The 20,349-nt window shown below is 33.9% G+C and overlaps 1 protein-coding gene across 1 annotated transcript in view; it reads right to left on the minus strand.

Annotated features, from left to right (window-relative positions):
• Positions 1 to 769: 769 nt before the first annotated feature.
• The window catches only part of SLC9B1 (solute carrier family 9 member B1), a 49,161-nt gene continuing 29,581 nt past the window's right edge, over positions 770 to 20,349 (minus strand). Inside the window, exons 6-11 of the mRNA XM_032400918.1 lie at positions 11,957 to 12,132; positions 7,775 to 7,881; positions 6,539 to 6,688; positions 2,993 to 3,101; positions 2,403 to 2,539; positions 770 to 1,000 (exon numbers count right to left, since the gene is read on the minus strand). Coding sequence (XP_032256809.1) covers positions 788 to 1,000; positions 2,403 to 2,539; positions 2,993 to 3,101; positions 6,539 to 6,688; positions 7,775 to 7,881; positions 11,957 to 12,132 — 892 coding nt within the window. The 3' untranslated portion in view covers positions 770 to 787. The remainder of the gene's footprint in view (positions 1,001 to 2,402; positions 2,540 to 2,992; positions 3,102 to 6,538; positions 6,689 to 7,774; positions 7,882 to 11,956; positions 12,133 to 20,349) is intronic.

The following is a 20,349-nucleotide window of genomic DNA, read 5'->3' on the forward strand; positions in this document are numbered from 1 at the left end:
AAATGGAAACTGCATTTTGCTTGTGATTGGTTCTATATAAGCATAGCAGATTTCATCAGCCAGAATTAAAAGGAGATTCTGTATTACTAAGGAAAAGAAAAGCTCACATGGACAAGTCTATTAATCTTTCATTTCCGCAGGCTGACTTTAATTCTTTATTTTATACTCATTGAAAAATCATGGTTTATTTCCATTTGTGATTTAATTTTATATCTACAAATAAATACTACACATAATGTTTCATTTAAAAGCTATTAAACTTGTCATTTTAAGGGTACTGCAGAAGTAAATAAGTCTAATTTTGGTTCTTTTATTTAACATACCATTCATTCAGATAGTCACGAAAAACAGAATTTGAAATCCATTTTGTTGACCCACTTATTCCTGGCATTTTTTTCCTTTCTGGTGATCTTTTTAACCGAATTACTAAACTGATGGTGGGTTCTACTTCTCCTGTCTGGAGGCTTAGACTATCTTACCTTTCTGTCATTGGGCTCATTTAATTTTTTATTACACCGAGTTTGTAATACGACAGCAGATTCAGCCTGATGGATTATTTAAACTTTCCTAGAGTACTTACAGATTTACTTTGTTCTTAAAATACATAAATACTATTTTATTAAATTAACCTTGGAATTAAAAATCATAGGAAAGCTCTGTAATGAAATCACATATTTATTAAATCCTTGGTTTTATGTACAATCTCCATGTATTTGTGTGTTTTAATTTTTCTCTCATGTAAGATAATTTATTAAAAGAAGCAGGCAGGTGATGGCAAATAAACTTTTTAATGAAGTTCTAATTTTGTCAATTCTACATCGACTTTGTTTGGATCATGGCGTGTAAGTACTTTGGGTCCCAGTATGCCAATAATTAGAGCTCCATTTGGAGCTGTAATCAAGATGGCTAAAAATGCTACTGTCATCACATCTTTTGAATATGGTTCCAAGTGGGGTGCGCTGCTTCTTGCTGTTTCTAGAGCCAGAGGACCTAATACAGCCTGCATGTAGGGGGTAAAAAGATGAGACATAAAGAAAAATATTAAATAGTTAATACATGATAAAAGTTAATGGCCCTGTTAAAACAAACAAAACCTAGTAGTAAGCCATCAGAAAAGAGACAAGACTTAAAGTGCTGAGGAATTTTCATGAATTACTCATCAATTCTGTATTCTCCCTAGCAAATATATCTGGATGAAAAGTGAAATAGTGACAAATCATTGTGCACACATTTTGGGGCTGATTTTGTATTTTTATCATCTCAGTTTTCTCCTGTTTCAGTATCTTTTTTGAGTGCTCGCATTAGTCTCAGAACTTCAGGAGTTCTAGCTGAAGCAGGGCTTTGCTTATTTACCTTTACCATGGACTATACGGTTCTTGGCTGTAATAAGAAAACACAAAATACTAAGGTTTCTTATGGTTCTCTAGGATTTTGTTGCTTATCTTCTCCTTATTCTTCCTACTTGGGAGGCAGTGTGTCCAGTAAAACTGACAAGAGGTTTGGAATCTACAAAGTGGACATGAGAGATTACGAAGTAACTTGCCTAACGTTACAGGCAAAACAGCCAGGCTGGTCCCATGGACCTGCTTTTTTAACCCTGACACATAGAGAATTTTGATGCACAAGAACTCACAAACTTCTGTTTTGGAATAACAATGGAAAAAAGAATCTCCGGAAATCAAGACATTATGCTGCCAGGTTAAAAAGTCTAACAATAAGTAGTAATACCTCTTTGTAGGAGCAGAATATTGTTGAATCAGAGGGCAAAACCACAAGGTCTCCCCATTCATTCATTCATTCATTCATCATTCATTCTTGTAGAAATGCAATGCTTACTAACTGTGTACTTCCTGCGTGCCAGGCACTGTATTAAGTACTAGGGGAAAAATAATGAAAGAAAGCAGACACTGTTCCTGTCTTTCCCAGATAGTCTGGTGAGGAGATTTAGTCATTAATTAAAATCATATAAATTAAATGCATAATTAAAAATAATACACGTGCATTCATGTATGGTGGAGTGGGTGGCAAGGGTAGGAAAGATATATTTTTAAAAGAATTAATGTGTCTCTACTATAAAATCATTACATTTATCCCTATAATATTCAGCAAAATGTAAACATTCCAGTATCCAGATATATTCTTATTTTATATTTTGGGACAACAGAAAAAAAAAGTTTCAGAAGTTTAGGAAGTATTTGTCATTAAAAGTACACTTTTTAACTTCAGAAGAATTGCTTTTAAAACTGAGATTTTAAAAGATTACATTGTTTTCAATGAGTAGTTATGATCAAGTATTTTAAAAGCAAGGCTAATAGCCTACATTTTATAATTAAAGTAACATTCATTTGGAATTTTAAAAAATCAACATTAAAAATTATTAAAATGACTTAATATGTTCTTACCTGGACTGTAGCTTTGGGCATCCACGATAAAGCAATAAATATTTTCTCCTTAAAACTAAAGCCAGCAAAACACATCAATACAAATGTAAAAGAAATTCGAACCAATAGTGCCAGACTCATAGTAGCAACACAAATGCCTACACAGATAAAAACAAACATAAACAACAAAATATTTGGGAAGAAGTGGTTCTTTATACCTAGAAAAAGTACAAGAGATTATCTGATGGTGGAGGTGCCATGAAAGATAAGATAGATTACATTTATTTAATTCTGAGCTAATAGACTTTGAACTTTCACTATAAATGAAAGTATTCAAGAGGTGCTGATGGTATGTAATATTTTCTGTCAGAAAAGAATTCCAATCTGCATTTTCCTCAGATCACTCAGGGAAGGTATTCAGAGCTGTCTTTGGTAACAAAGGGCATACAGGGTAACAGAAGAGCAAATGTATGTTATTAACTGTATCAACATGAGTTTCTGAAGAAGGTTCTTATAGCATTTAAGACATATTGTAAATAAAATAAAAATTATTCATAGTTTTCTTAAATATTTTCAAATCTTATATTTTTTGTGCCTGTAATTATTCTTACCAATAGCATTTGATTGAAGAGATGCAACAGATACTTCTGATCCAACCAAGCCAAAAAGAAGGGGTTGAAAAATATACCATGTAGTTTTAATAATTCTTTGGACTTTAACCTGTAGAAAAGAATAATATATTTTTAGTTATTGTGTTTAGTTGTTGTGACACTTAAAAATAATTGCATTTTAAAAATTAAAGTCTCTCAACCTTTAATGAACTTAAGATATTTGTAGAAGAAATGTTAAAGCTTAAAAATTGAGTAGGTTCTTTTACTCAAACACTTAAGTAGAATTTGGTTAAAAAAATCATCAAAGCTTATAGCAGAATTATTTACAATAGCCAAGACATGGAAGCAGCCCAAGTGTCCATTGATTGATGAATGGATGAAGAACATGTATGTGTATACACACACACACACACACACATATGCACACAATGGAATATTATTCAACCATAAAAAGAATGAAATCTTGTCATTTGCAACAACATAGATAGGGTCAGAGAGTATAATGCTAAGTGAAATAAATCAAAGAAGGACAAATACCATACGATTTCACTCATATGTGGAATTTAAGAAACAAATGAGCAAAGAGGAAAAAACAGAGAGAGAGAAACCAAGAAATAGGTTCTTAATTATGGAGAACAAACTGATGGTTACAAGAGGGGAAGTAGGTGGGGGGAAGGGTGAAATAAGTGAAGGGGATTAGGGAGTGCACTTGCTGTGATGATAACTGGATAGTGTATGGAAGTGTTGAAACACTTTATTGTACACCTGAAACAAATATAACAATTGCATGTTAACTAACTGGAATTAAATTAAAAACTTTAAAAAAAGAAGTAAAATAGAAATAAATGCTCCTTGAAACCAGAAAAAAAATTCTACAAAGGTATTCAATAAAAATATTATTATTATTTTTAAAGATTTTATTTATTTATTTGACAGAGAGAGACACAGCAAGAGAAGGAACGCAAGCAGGGGGAGTGGGAGAGGGAGAAGCAGGCTTCCCACTGAACAGGGAGCCCGATGTGGGGCTTGATTCCAGGACCCTGGGATCATGACCTGAGCCGAAGGCAGACACTTAACGACTGAGCCACTCAGGTGCCCCTCAATAAAAATATTATTTTGTAATTTTGTCATGGAACAAATAAGATCTTTGTAGTTTCAGACATGTTTTAATGGTTCAGTAAGAATTCTAGCTTTTTTAAATAAGGTAATTGAACAGAGACAGAACTAGAACTACATCATGCCTGATGAGCACATACTCAATATTATGCCACCATTTCAGCTCTTAAAAGGGAGTTGAGAAGACCTCCCCTGACAATTATCTTGGAATCCAATCCCATGAAAGTGAATCTAGATATGTCCTAAGCTACAGGCAAAACATGTCAGTGATCTGTCAGGCCTGCTTCCAAAGGGCCCATGTTGAAAACTTCAGTGTTATTTTTTCCTTGAAACCAAACCAAAAACATATATAGATTCCTAACTTGGTTGCTTGCCTGGCTTTCCTTTCTGAGAAAGGACCTCTCCCAGGGCTACTTCCCCAATTAAGTGGTTATAACAAAGTCCCCTATTGATATAACAGTACTCTGGCTCTTCTCAAGGAATTTGGATGAAGAGATTCTAGTTTCAGTCTGGGCTTATCTTTTTTTAAAGAAGTCACATAAAACTGTGATATCCTTTGGGGTATAAACTATGTTTGTAACTATTTCCCTTATGACTGGGTTTTCTGATTTATAAAAGTAAGGTTTAAAAAAGGAAAAAACAAAGAAAAAACAATATTACTCTTTCTTCATGGTGACACATTATCCTATTTGTTACTTTAAATTTTTTTAATAAAGATTTTATTTATTCATTTGAGAGAGAGAAAGCATGAGCTGGTGGGGGCAGTGGTGGGTACAGAGGGAGAGAGAGAAGAGACTCCCCCTCCCTGCTGAGCAGGGAGCCTGACCCAGGCTCCATCCCAGGACCCTGAGATCATGACCTGAGCTGAAGGCACACACTTAACCGACTGAGACACCCAGGTGCCCCTGTTACTTTTAATTTTTAAAATATATTCTTTACTGTTTGATTTCTTTTATCATATATAAAAAAGAATTTTAGTAGTTTTCATTTTATTTAATTATAATTTATTATTGACCATTTAATTTCTTTTACAATTATGATTTTATTGGAATACAAACAAAACACTAACATAATTTTTGGGTTGGGAAATTCTCAAGCTGATTTTAAAATTTATCTAAGAAAGAATTTGTGCAGGGATAGTCAAGAAATACTTTAAAAATAAGTACAATGAGAGGGAATCTTCCACATTAGGTTTTGAGACATAAAACTACAGTAATTTAAAATAGAGTGGTATTGGCCCAGGACTAAATAGGTAGGATTAAATAGATTCCAGCAATGAACTTATATATACATGTTTATGAACACACACACATATCCTTATCTCACAGCATTTACAAAAATAAATTCCAGATGAATTAAAGAACTAAATGCAAAAATAAAACAAACAGAAACTACCAAAGTATTAGATGATACTATAGAAGACATGATTACAATCTTATAATCTTGGGTGAAGATATCCTTCTTAAACAAGATACAGAATCCAAAACAAAAAAAGAATAATGGTCAGCTTTGACTATAGGTAATTTTACTGCAATATAAAAGACATCATAAACAAAGTTGAAAATAAGCAAAAATTATATGCAATATATACATAACAAAGGATTAGTAGCACTAACATATTGAGAAACTATAAACTGGGAACAAAAAAGCAAATCAATCAATTAAAAAATGGGCAAAGAATATGAATAGGTAGTTAAAAAAGAATATTTGAAGAGAAATTTATTGCACTACTAATCAGAGAAATGTAAACAAAGAATAATAATGTTGTATCATTTCTTACCCATCAGATTGTTTAAAATCTTTGAAGGGATAATTTTGCAGTATCCCTCAAAATAGAAACATTCCATTTCTAAATTCAGCAATTACATTTCTAGGAATCTCTTTTACAGAAGCACTTGTACATTTGTTAAAAGACACATGAACAGGATTGCTCATAGCAGCACTATAATAACAAAAATGGAAAGAACCTAAATGTCTACAAATGGAGAACTGATTAAAGGAGATGACTGATTCTGGGAAGGGGGGGGTCTGATATTGGGAGTGGTAGAGGAAAAGGAGTCTTTTACATTTTGTTCTATATGTGGGCCTTCTGTATTGTTCTAATCTTTTATGAGCATTTTTCATGGATTAACTGTACAACTCAAATTTTAATGAATAAAATAAATCAATAAAAGTTCTATAATCATATTGCATAAAACTTTGGAAAAAGAAAGCAGCCTGATGCGTTAGCTCAATTCTGATTGCATTTTAGTGTATTTCCAGGTCCTTTTCCTAAATATTTTATTTCCTTGATTGATTTATGTACATCCTTGAAGACACAAATTTCTGGAACATCTTCCAACTAGAACAAAGAGATTTCCTAAATGTCTATTATAGATGTAAAAAAAATAGTTATTTTATCTTAAAAAATTATGTATTAAAAATATTCACCTTTTCTGTGGACCAATTTATCCCTGCAACAAAAGTTAATGCTAATGTGCATAATCCTCCAGCTGCATGTAAACCAATATGATGGCTTCCCAAGACAGCAGTAACACACATACTCAAAATAAGGAAAGCTCTCTTCAGTGGCAGTTTTGTCTAGAATTAGATAGATATTTGGAAATTAATTTACATTTAATATATAATAAAATATTTATATCTTCTACTGCTTATTATTGACCCTTTGGTATCATGTCTCTATATGTTATATTAAATAGTGTCTAAAATTTTTACTTACTTCCTCACCAAAAATTTTAGCAAACTTGGTACCGAGTGAAAAATTTTGCAATTATTAAGTTTTATCTTCTGCCACATCTCTGATACTAATGTCAGTAAAATGGCTATAGTACTTTAGCTATAAGTGAAGAAGGAAGGAAAGAGACCCATATAAACTGTAGTTCCTATAACATATCTAATGAGTTTTTTTTTTAAGATTTTATTTATTTATTTCATAGAGACAGAGATAACGAGAGCAGGAACACAAGCAGGGGGAGTGGGAGAGGGAGAAGCAGGCTTCCATTGGAGCAGGGAGCCCAATGTAGGGCTCAATCCCAGGACCTGGGGATCATGACCCAAGCCGAAGGCAGACGCTCAACGACTGAGCTACCCAGGCGCCCCATATCCAATGAATTCTTAAAAATTAAAGTTTTGACTATCTCTTTAGCTGAGACAGCTGTTACAGAGAAATTAAGATGCAAGTCACAGAAATTCAAGAGTAATGGCATATCCTTTAGGGAAGGAAAGGGTTGAGTTTAATAGTGTTGCCTTAGTCAAAGGCAGTGGGAGTAAATTGAAGTCAGAAAATATTCAGAGATAAATGGCAATCTATTTCCCCAAAAATATTTCAAGGGAAAATTTGAGGAAAAAAGATTAGGGAAAATTGTCAGTGGTCAATAGGAAATTTAATGAATAAAGGGCTGGGGTGGAATGGAGAAGGTACTGTGGGTTAAGTACACTTTTCTGATACTCTATTTGCCGAGTCAGGAAGCAGAGACTTCGGTCAAGGCCATTGGCCTGTATCAGTCACAACTGTGCTCCATTTTAAGCAGAGAGTAGCACTAGGGGCTATTTTGGGGAAAGAGAATTAAATACTACATTTAATAGTTCATGGATCTTCCAGCAGTTCAAATTTTTGAAAGAAATGTCTAATACTACACTTCTAAAAAATAGTAACTTTTTATTTACCTGATCTCCACTTGGAAAATATTGAACAAAAATTCCCAAAACAGCTCCTGCCAGCACGCCAATAAGTACATCCCGAAAAGACGCAAGGACATTATTAAGTATACCACCTGTAAGGGCACACAATAAGGGAAACATCTCATAGAGTAATATTTTCACATACCTAACATATCAGAAGATCAAATCTAGGTGGTTCATAGAGAAAAGCACATATCTTCTAGAACAAATATGCAAAAATGGGCCTTTGATATTCATATACTTGAAAACATAATGATCTATTTGATAAATTAAGTATGTACTCTCAAATAATTTAATAAATACACACAATTCAGAAAAGTTCATTGAAAATATAGGCCAGAAAACAAGGAAGTAATAAGCCACTGTGTGTTCCCTTATAAACACAACCTAAAAGACCAGGTGAGGTGGAAGAATGGACAGAGTTTGGACAAAGGAGCACCTCTGGCACGTCACAGGTCTGGTGATGTTTCTTCTCTGATAAACTGTTACACAAAGAAAGAAATGACTTAAACATAAAAAGAAAAATTTAACAACAACAGAAAAAAAAAGATTTACTCCAGGATCAACACTAGGAATATTTGAGTCAGCAGTCAATTGAGTTTGCAACATATTTTATGTGCCCATATCTGTAGTTTAGAGTAAAAATTTTTAAAAAAAGATCTACGTCACAAAAAAAAGTTGTTATGCTATTTTAGCTCAATGAGATGTGTAAATATATATATTTTAGAAATGTTTTTCCACGAAAAAATAACAGAAATGCAGGATGACAACAGCAAGATGGTAGAATGGGAAGCCCCAGAACCTTGATCCCTCAAAGAGGCATTAACTTAACAACAATATACAGTCCAAAAGCCTTAATGGAACTCCACAAACCAATTAAGAAGTTGCAGCAAGAGAAAAATGATTCATCATGTACAAGAAAGCTCCTATAAAATTATCAGAGGATTTCAGAGCAGAAACCTTACAGACCAGAAGGGGGTGTGATGGTATATTCAAAGTGTTGAAAGGAAAAAAACTGCCAATGAAGAATACTATTCTACAAGATTATCTTTCAGAATGAAGGAAAAATTAAGATTTACCCAGATAAACAAAAGCTGAAGGAATTCATTACTACTGCACCTGCCTTACAAGAAGTGTTAAAGGGAATCCTTCAAGTAGAAGTAAAAGGATGTTAGCAACACAAAAGCACAAAAATATAAATCTTTGGTAAAGGTAAATACATAGATGAATTCAGAATCCTGTAATACTGTAATGGTGGTGAGTAAATCACTTTCAATTCTGTTATAGAATTTAAGTTAAAGACATAAAAATAACTATAAGACTGTATTAATGGGGACGCCTGGGTGACTCAGTCATAAACATCTGCCTTCGGCTCAGGTCATGATCCCAGGATCCTGGGATCGAGTCCCACATCGGGCTCCCGGCTCAGTGGGGAGTCTGCTTCTCCCTCTCCTTCTGCCTGCTGCTCCCCCTGCTTTGTGCTCTCTCTCTCTCTGACAAATAAATAAATAAAATCTTTTTAAAAATACTGTATTAGTAGATATACAACATAAAAAGATATAATTTGTGACATGGATAACAAAGGGAAGAGGGCGAGATGTAAAGGATTAGAATTTTTATATGTGATTGAAATGATCACTTCACATTTTTATAAATATAGGGATAGAAAAAGATATTCCATGCAAATGATAACCAAAAGACAGCAGGGTGGTCATACTTATATCAGACAAAATAGAATTTAAGTCAAATACAAATAAGTCACAAGAGATAAAGAAGGATATTATATAATGACAAAAAGGCCAACTGACCCAGAAGATAGGGTTAGGTCTCCGTATCTACCATATTCCAAAATGTAGATGTATTGAAGATCTAATGTAAAAAATAAAACCTTGAAAGTCCTTAACATTTTTTTAAAAATATTTCATTTATTTGAGAGAGAGAGAGAGAGAGAGAGAGCAGGAGAGGGGGAAGGGCAGAGGGAGAAGCAGACTCCCGGCTGAGCGGCGGGGAGAGGGCCTCAATCCCAGGACTCTGGGATCATGACTTGAGCTGAAGGCAGACACTTAACCGACTAAGCCACCCAGACACCCCAAAAGTCCTTAACATTTTAAGTGACCATTTACATAGTCATGAATCAAGAGGATTTTCTAAGCATGTAGCTGCTTTTGTTTTTTTTTTACTTTTTCTGTCCTCCACAAATTAGGTTTGATCTCCTGTAGCATGTTCCATAGTACCTTATACTATGTACTATTCATCACATTTTGTAATTATTTGTTTAATACAAATTCCTTGAGAACATGAGCCTCATGGTCTTCTCTGCTGTGTTAATAGTACAGAATAGCACTTAAAAGTGTGGGTCTGGGGTCAGATTGCCAGATTGCATCTTGGCTTCCCTACTTTTTGGATCTGTGACTTTGAGCAACTTACTTAACCTCTGTTCCTTGGTTTCCTATTCTGTAAAATGAGTATAGCACTGATGTGTGACTATTAAATGAGTGGAAATAGCTATGGAACTTGGAGCAAGTACCAAGCAATTACTCAATAAAAGCTAATATTGTCGTTCACTGTTTATCCTCAGTGTTTGGCACAATTGTTGGCACAATGGAAGAGGAACACAAAAAATATTTTTTAAAAGAATTACTGATACTAGTCATGAAGGAAAAGATTGTCAGATTTGACAATAAAAAATTTGAAAAATCTGAATTGTAAAAAAAGATAAAGTTAAAAGAAAAATTATAAATGTGGAAAACTATAGGACATAAAACAAAAGGTTATCATTCCTAACTTTATGCAGAATCTTGACAAAAGAACAAAAGATGAACACACATATAAGATAAAAGCAAAGGATTTCAAGAAAAGCAATTTATAAAACAGGATGCCAATGGTCATTAAACATGAACATTTTAAAATATCACTAGTATTCAAAGTACTTCATCTTAAGAGGCCTCACCTTTCACCTATCAAATTAACAAAGATATAAAAGACTAATAATACCAAGTTCTGAAGAAGGTGAAGAGAAAGTGGCAAGCTTTTACACCCTGGTAGGACATGACATTGTGGTAATATATCTCAAAAAGCTTATAACTTTTATACTTTTATCTCAACAATTTCACTTTTGAGACTATGAAAATATTAAGATTAGGTACAACTATTTAGCTCTAAGGTGTTCAACCAAGCATTATTTTAATAGTGAATATTGGAGTCAACTTCAGTTTTCAACAGGTTACATAAGTATGATACAGCCAACAGAAAACTATACAACCATTAAAAATGTCATGGAAATATATTTACTGAAAAGAAACATGTTGGTGATATACAGTTAAGGACAAAACAACTCAGGTTACAAGAAAGTATGGCCGATTCTTATAATTTTATAAGAATATTGGGAGGGAAGTCAGAGAGAATGGGGGAGAGAGAGAGAGGGAGAAAGAGAAAGTCTGGATTTATATCAAGAGTCAGTTATTATTCCTGAGGGTATGTTGCAGAGTTTATTTTTATATTTTCCTTTTTTTCCTTCTTATTTATGTCTTATGATTTTAAGAGAAACTATACATATTACTTTTCAACTTAAATATTTTGGTGCTTCAATAATACAGAAGATGGAATTTCAAACATTGCAGATAATTAAAGCATTACAACACGTGGAAAGATTTACTTTCACAATTTATTGGACATTCAAGCCCAAATATTACCTTGGGATTCAGAATTGCTGCAGATCTTGTCCCACCACTACCAAAAAGGCACACAGTTGTTCATACTCTATATATTTAGGTTGTCTTAGTAACAGAACAACCAGTTATTTATAATGATGGCCAAAAAGGCACATTTTAGAAATATATATTAAATAGCAGTACTTAATAATATTGCTGCTTAAAATTTTCTATTGAAAACTGTGATAAAATTCCAAACCAACATAAACAGAAAAATGATAATAATATGGGTTATCAGATTAATTACAATATATGGTTATGAAAATAAAATCATGTGTGTTAGTGGTTTCTCAATCCATTGAAACTTCTTCCCTGCTCTAGAATGAGCTTTCTATGAAGAATAAAAAGATGTTACATGTCAAAATAAATAAATGTTAATAAAGAAGCAAAGCCAGAAACCTTGTTTAAAGAACCGGAAAAAGCTGCAATGAGATGGCAGTTGCTGTATTTTGTTTACCTGAGGAGAAGACTATGCTCAAGCATGTATTGAATCCAGTGATTGCTATGATGTCATCCAAACTGCTAGCAGCTATCAGTAAGGTTGGGATGCCTTTATTAATGCCATATCCATTTTCTTGCAAAAGGAGCATGGAAGGGACAACCACAGCAGGAGAGACAGCACCTAGTACAAAACTATTAGAAAGACTTTGAAAACCAATTTTAAAACATCCTTTTAACAAAGTAGTGTTTTATATTAAATTTTACAACAAATACATTAACCTTTTCAGATTTACAATAACTTCAAAAGTAAAAATGCTGAGTCAGTATCATTTAATGGGTAAAATTTTTCACACATTTTTTCTGCTGGCTGAAAGTTTATAGAGATTTCATTCAAGATGTTGGTTTGGGCACAAATTGCCTCTCCCTTCATTCCTAAATCCTTTGAGATGAAGATATAAAAATAATACGAAAACCCATAACCTAACTAGAAAAAAAAAAAAAAAAAGGAGAATCCTTAATGGATAAGAAACCAAGTATATCCCAGGAAGATAAGAGTTTAAGATTGAAGAAGGAAATCATAAGCCAAGTGTGTGTGAGTAAACATTGCTACAAAAGATATGATATACTTCTAAAAATGCTCCAAGCCCAGAAATGGCAGATGCTGGGAGCAGGGGAAATCTGAGGAAATCCAATGGGTGACTCTTTGGAGTACCACTGTAAGAATGGCCAGACAGATGTACTCTCCACCCCATTTCTAACTCTTGAACAAGTCAGTAAGGAATGGATGTCTGCCCCAAAGAAGGAACAATGAGTGTGGGCACCTAAGTTACAAAGGCAACTGAGAAAATTCCCGGGGTGGATGATGACACCCGTGAGGAATGAGGACACTCCTGCTCAGAATCTCTTTTGTTGGTATATACCATTCAGTACCTTACCTCATCTCTTCCACGTTCACTTTATAAAGGCTGAAGTATATACCTTGTGTAGAGATGATCTTGGTGCCCCACCAGAACCCGTTTACCAGGCGAGCGCACACATCCCCCAGGTGCTGCTTGTTGGCCGCTAACCCCTGACACCTGCAGCTTTCTAGCAGTCTTACCCTGCTGAGAAGGGCTTACGTGGGGAAGCTAAGGAGGTCTTCCTACTCCTCCTTCTTCCAGACAGCCCCTGTGAATTACTGACTGATAGAGAGGGTCTGATAGTTTAGCACCTTTGCCTCTCTGGCTGTACAATCTCTCTGATACAGTTTTTTCTCAAGATTTCCCTGTAGACTCAAGAAGAGCCTAGAATTCCCTGAAAATACTTATTTGCCTAGTTCGATTGTTTGTGAACTTTATGGCACATTGGAATCACCTGGTATATTATTTATCGGGAGCTGCTTAACAAATTACTCCCAATTTTAGTATCTTAAAACAACAAACACTTATTATCATACAATTTTTGTGGGTCAGGAATCTGGGTATGGCTTAGCTGTGTGCCTCTGAATCAAGGTTTCTCACAAGGTGGTAGAAGATCTGCTTTACTCACATGGCTGTTGGCAGACTTTCAATATTTTGCCCTGGAGGTTTCTCAACAGGGCCACTCATGATATGGCAGCTGGATTCCCTCAAGACAAGTAATCAAAGAAAATGCAAGAGAGAACACACAAGATAGAAGCCATGGTCTTCTCATGACATAGAATGTCTCATGACATTCTATCATTTCTACTGTATTTTGTTCGTTAGAAGCAAGTCAGTAAGTCCAGCCCATATTCAAGAAGACGGTATTACACAAAGGTATAAATATCAGAAAGCAGGGATCACTGGGAGTGATCTTAGAGGCTGACACCTTGTACTTGCGGACCTTTCAAAATACTGATGTTTGTCTCCCATTCTAAGACATACTGATCTAAGATGGAATTTGACCTGAGTACTAGGATTTTAAACAATTTTTTTAAATTGTGGCAAAAAATACATAATAAACAATTTACCCTCTTAATCATTTTTAAGTGCACAGTTCAGTAGTATTAACTATATTCCGATTGTTGTATAACAGATCTCTAGAACTTTTTTGTCTTACAAAACTAAAACTCTATATCCATCAAACAACTCCCCTTTCTCCCTCACCCGAGACCCTGACAACCATCATTCTACTTTCTATTACTATGGTTTTGACTACTTTAGATATATCAATGGAATCAGAGTATTTGTTCTGGCTTATTTATCCCAGTATAATGTCCTCCAGGTCCATCTATGTTGTAGAATGTGACAGGATTTCTTTCTTTCTTTTTTTTTTTTACAGGTGAATAATATTCTATGTGTATACCACATTTTCTTCATCCATTCATCTGTCAATGTGGGCTGCTTCCACTTCTTGGCTATTGCAAATAATGTTCCAATAAACATGGGTGTGCAAATATTTATTTGAGATCTTTTGTTCTCAGGTATCCAAAGTGTGCCACTCTTTTTTTCTGCCAGTATTCTGAGTCAGGTGAGACAGAAACCAGTCCCTTGGGTCAAAAAGCCAAAATGTAGGACACATACTCCAGCTTTTTTCTTTCCCTCCTGATGGAGAAGACAGGAGTTGGGAGTTTTCTCCTGGTTGCCCCTTGCTGTGCAGGGAGGGGGTGAGGTATGGTGGGTAAATGCAATGAAATATTCTAACTGCTCCAATGTGTCTCTTCTTGGCCTTGTACTTGGATGGGATGCTATAACCTCTCAAGTGGTTTCTGGAGTTCTCACAAAGGTAATCTGGTTCTTATGTATTTAAGTCAGTGTTGTGCAAGAAGGAGAGCTGGGGCTTCCTATTCTGCCATCTTGCTGACATTACTCTTCTGATTGTTGGGATTTTTTAAAAGCTCCCCAGGTGATTTTAATGTATAGCAAAGTTTGGGAACCACTGATTTTCCCCATAGTCTATCTAGCTTCCTTCATTCAGAGGTTTCTACTGAGAACTCCCTCAAAACATTACTTGCATAAGAATCTTAATCTCAGCCTGAGCTTCTAAGATACCTTGCTTGGTTACATGATTGGACTATTCCCTGCAAGAAGACAAAAGCCAATAGATAAAGTAATCACAAGTTAATGGGAAGATTAAAATACAAAAATGGGCCCCCATTAAAGTATCACAAAATATTTAGGGAAGTCTATCACTTTGAGGCACCATGTTCATTAAGTGGAAAAAAATGTATACCTGAGAAAAGAGATGTAGTAGGAAGAAAGCCACCAAAACATGACTTCAGAATAACTATAAATATCCTCTGAATCATGAAAGTATACTGCATCTATCCATAAAATTTTAATGATAGTTCCTAGAAATTAACAATAAATTCCCCAAATTAAAAAAAATGGGTGATATAAACACAGCTGAAGAGTGATTTAATAAGCTAGAGAACTGTGCAGAGAAAATTTTTCAGTGTATACTGCAAAAAGGTAAGCACATAGAAAGTATAAAGAAAACTTAATAGGTATGGAGGAGGGAGTTACAAAAGGACATAATAGAAGAGAACTTCAGAGAGGTAAAAGATATAATCAAGTCCTGAAAAAAATACACAATCCTCTGATTGAAACATCACACCAAATATTGAATAGAACAAATTTTAAAAAGACTTGCCTAATGATATTAAGGAATTGTTGTTAATTTAATAAGAAAAATGCTGTTACCTTTTAGAAATGCATACTGTAGGATATAGGGGTGAAATACCATTATGTGTGTAGTTTACTTTAGGATTGATTAGGGACTATTAAGTTTAAATTAAGGATATTTGGTGTTTGTTATTTTGTTATTATTCTCTCTACTCTTGTACATGTTTGAAAAATTTCACTAAATAAAAAGACCTATCTGAGATTGCTCTTTTCAAACTTTAATATGAAAATGAATTACATGAGAATCTCATTAAAATGCAGATTCTATTTCAAAAGTCTGGGATGGGGCCCAAGATTTTGCATTTCTAACTTTTAGGTGATACGAATGTTGCTGTCCAAGGAACATACTTTGTATAGCAAGAAATTTTTAGTTGGAAAAATTCAGAAAACCGAGCTTCCAAAGAGAGACAAAAAAAAAAAAGACTGGATTAGCCTACCTAGAAAAGGAATTAAAAATTAGTTTGATAAGAGATTCCTCAAGGGCAAAACTAATGCAAAGAGATAACACTGATATCCTTAAAGTATTGAGGGAAAAGAATTTTGAATCTAAAATTCAATACTGAGTCACACAGAAGTCATATTCAGACATTCAATGATTCAGTTTATTATCCACTGATCAGTTTTAAAAGAACTAGAAGATCAACTCATCAGGAAAAATATTTAGTACAAAAGAAAGGAGTTTAAAAAAAATAAAAGGGCATAGGCAGCATAATGTAGACATTAAGAATGAAGGCTCTAGCCATTGCCAAAGTTCTGGCATATCTATTTAGTTGTCTGATGTTAGGAAAACTATGTAACATCTCTTTGTCTCTGTTTGTATGCAAAAAAATGGGAATAATAATAGTATCTATTTCACAGAACTTTGTGAGGATTAAATAAATTATCAAATACTTCACAAATTGCCTGACACATGGTAAACACTATATAAATGTATGCTACTACTATAGTTATTATGATTATCATCATAAGAGATAATGATGAGCAGTGAAATTCATTGCTAAATCTACTTAAGTGTTCATTGTAAAGAAAACTTAAAAATATTCTTGGGAGTAAAATTCTAGATTATATCAACTGGGGAATATATAAGGGAGTGAAGGAAAGGGAAAACATGCTATAAATTTAAGTATGCTTTTTGTAAAATTATAGGTTAATTACTAGGAGAATGAGTTTGTAATTTCTAAATATTAAAGGAATAAACAAAAGTGGAACAAAGTAAATGCTTTTAATCCAACAAAAGGTAGGAAAAGTGAAAAAAGAATGAAATTCACATGAATGTATAATATTTTAAAAAGTGAAATAGAAGCAAGGTTAAGTCAAAATTGACCTACAAGGAATTGGTTGGATGGACCTATTAAGAAAGAGCCCCTTCAGGGCGCCTGGGTGGCTCAGTCAGTTAAGCGACTGCCTTCGGCTCGGGTCATGATCCCGGAGTCCTGGGATCGAGCCCCACATCGGGCTCCCTGCTCAGCGGGGAGTCTGCTTCTCCCTCTGACTCTACCCCTTCTTGTGCTCTCTCTCTCAAATGAATAAATAAAATCTTAAAAAAAAAAAATTTTAAAGAAAGAGCCCCTTCAATTGAATTTTAAAACTTTAGCTCTGAGCTGTTAGTAAGATATACATCTAAGACAAAATGGTACATAAAAGTTGAAAATTATAAGTATGATAAATAAATTGAATCCATTTCATAAATGAAAGTTTGGTTTACATTAGAAAATTAATTAACATAATTCACTATAATAGAATAAAGGAGAAAATTCGTATTACTTCAGTAGAAGCAAAACAATTATTTGATAAAATTCTATACCTATTTATAATAAAAACTTAGCAAACTAAGAACAGAGATAAATTTACTTAATCTTATTAAGGGCAGCTACAAAAAACTTATGACAAATATAGAATCAAGACAAAGATGCCTATTATCACCACTTCTAATTAACATTATATTTAAGGGTCTAATCAGTGCCACAAAGAAAGAAAAGTAGATGGTATACTTATTGGAAAGAAAGAAGTAAAGCTGTCATTATCCACAGATGACATAGCTGTACATTAGAAAAACCAAAGCAGGGGTGCCTGGGTGGCTCAGTCGTTAAGCGTCTGCCTTCGCCTCAGGTCATGGTCCCAGGGTCCTGGCATGGAGCCCTGCGTGGGGATCCCTGCCCAACGGGAAGCCTACTTCTCCCTCTCCCACACCCCCTGCTTGTGTTCCTGCTCTCGCTATCTCTCTCTCTCTCTGTCAAATAAATAAACAAATCTTTAAAAAAGAAAAAAAAGAGAAAAAGGAAGACCAAAGCAACCTACAGATAAATTTGAATTAATGAGCCCAGCAAGGTTGCTGGAGACAAAAGCAATATAGAAAATAATTAAATAATATTTCTAAATACCAGTGACAAATAGTAAAAATAAAAACCTAAACATATATAAGTACTATTTATAATTGCATCAAAACTATCAAATGCCTAGGAATAAATCTAATTAAATATACACAGGAATTCTATGTAGGAAATAAAAACCTTTTGATTAAGAAAAATTAGAGAATACCTAAATAAATGGAGGGGCAGGCCATGGGTATGAATTGAATAACTCAATATTATAAATGTACCAATCATCTCCTAATTGATAGATTCAGTATAATTTCAATCAAAATTTGGTAAAAATTGACAAAATGATTCTAAATTTATATGGAAATACAAAAGGTTATGCATAGTGAAGACAATTTGGAGATCATAAAAGTTTTGTTCTATAAGATATCAATAATTATAAAAACTGTGTATTTAACACAGAAGATAGAAAAATGGACCACTGGTTAAGAATAAAGAATCCAGAAACAGACCCATACTTATATGGACAGATTATTTATGACAAAGGTTACACTATACAGCAGTGGGACTGGAAGAAGTGGTCCTTTAAATCAATGGTGCAGGGTCAATTGGATATTGAGGGCAGAGAAGGTGGGAGAAAGAAAAAACTTGGCCCTATCTAATGCTAAACATAAAAAATCAATTTAAGGTAGATTATGGATTTAAATGTGAATGGTAAAACAGTAAAATTCCTAGAAAATAATATAGAGAATATCTTTATGACTTTGGATAGGGAATGACTTCTTAAACAAAAAGTACCAATAATGAAGAAAAGAATGACAGATTGGACTACATTAAAATGAAAATTTTCTGCCATTAATGGAGTGAAAAGGGTAGTTGCTAAATGGAAAAAGATATTTGTAACACATTTAACAAAGGACTAGTATCCAGAATATGTTAAGAACTCCTACCAATAAATCAGAAAAAACAACAATAACCAAAAGCCCATTAGAAATATGGGAAAGAAACATAACAGGCACTCTTCAGCCTTGTTATAAATCAGGGTAATAGAAATAAAAATCCCAATGAGATATCACAACATACCCATATGAATTGTTCAAATTAAAAAGACTGATGATTCCAAGTGTTGGCAGGAATTGGAATAACAGGAACTCTTATATACTACTGGTGGAAATGTAAATTAGGAATTCTGAAAAATAATTTGACATAATCCAAACTTTGAAACATATAGTTACCCTATGAACCAACAATTCAACTCCTAGTTATGTACTTATAGGAAACTGTGTACCAAGAGTTTTTTACAAGAATGTTTGTAAGAGCATTGGTAATAACAACCCCCAACTAGGAGCAATGCAAATTCCCACTGACAATAGAATGCACAAACTAGTATATTCATACAGATATACTATGGAAAAAAGAAAGTGAACTATGTTCACACAATAACATGGGTGAATCACAAATACAATGTTGAGTTTAAGAGCTACACCCAAAAGAATATATACTATATGATTACATTCATATAAAGTATAACTACATGCAAACTAAATTGTAGTGTTAGAAGTTAGTACAGTGGTTACCTGTGGAGAGGAGGGAGAGAAGTGATTAGGGGAGAACATAAGGGCACTTCTGGGGTACTGGCAGTATTTTACTTCTTTATCTGGGTGATGGTTAAATGAATATTTACTTTTTAATTATTCAAGGAACTGTACATTCATATACTTTACACTTCTTTCTATATGAGTTATACTTTAATAGAAAGTTTAACAATTCAAGGATGGAGAAATTCATTCCAAATAGGGTAGCCACAACAAATCAGGAGAGAAATATTAATATCTGACAAAGTAGAATTCAAGATAGGTAAGGATTAAAATGAGTGAGAAGGATATGCTGGGTGTAGAAATTACTTGAAAATAAAATCTTAAAAAAAAAAAGAATAGCAGTAGATGTGCCATTATCTAGATAAGAGTACCAGAGGGTGCCTGGGTGACTCAGTTGGTTAACAAGCAGACTTTCAGCTCAGGTCATGATCTCAGTGGCCTAAGATCAAGCTGTGTAGGGCTCCGTGCTCAGTGGGGAGTCTGCTTCAGGATTCTCTCTCCCTCTGCTCCCCCGCCCCACTACTTGTTCACTCTCTCTCTCTAAAATAAATAAACAAATCTTAAAAATAAAGAGTGCCAGAAAGATAAATATATTAAACTAGAGAAGATGGTATACTCAAAGAAAAAATGAAAGTAAATTTCCCTTAATTAAAAACAGAAGACCTTAAATCTAAATAAAGGGTCATACAGACAATAGAATAACCCATATCTAAATAATTTACAGTAATATTTAGGAAAATCAAAGACAGGAAAGTCTAAAAACATCCAGACAGAAGGGTTATCTACAAAAGAATAAGAATTAGATTGACATCAGACTTTTCAATAGCAAGGAGAACAGTTTTAAAAAGTTTAAAGAAAATGATTTTGGAC

The sequence above is a fragment of the Phoca vitulina genome, unplaced genomic scaffold (assembly GCF_004348235.1).
Source record: "Phoca vitulina isolate PV1807 unplaced genomic scaffold, GSC_HSeal_1.0 scaffold3, whole genome shotgun sequence".
NCBI lineage: Eukaryota > Metazoa > Chordata > Mammalia > Carnivora > Phocidae > Phoca > Phoca vitulina.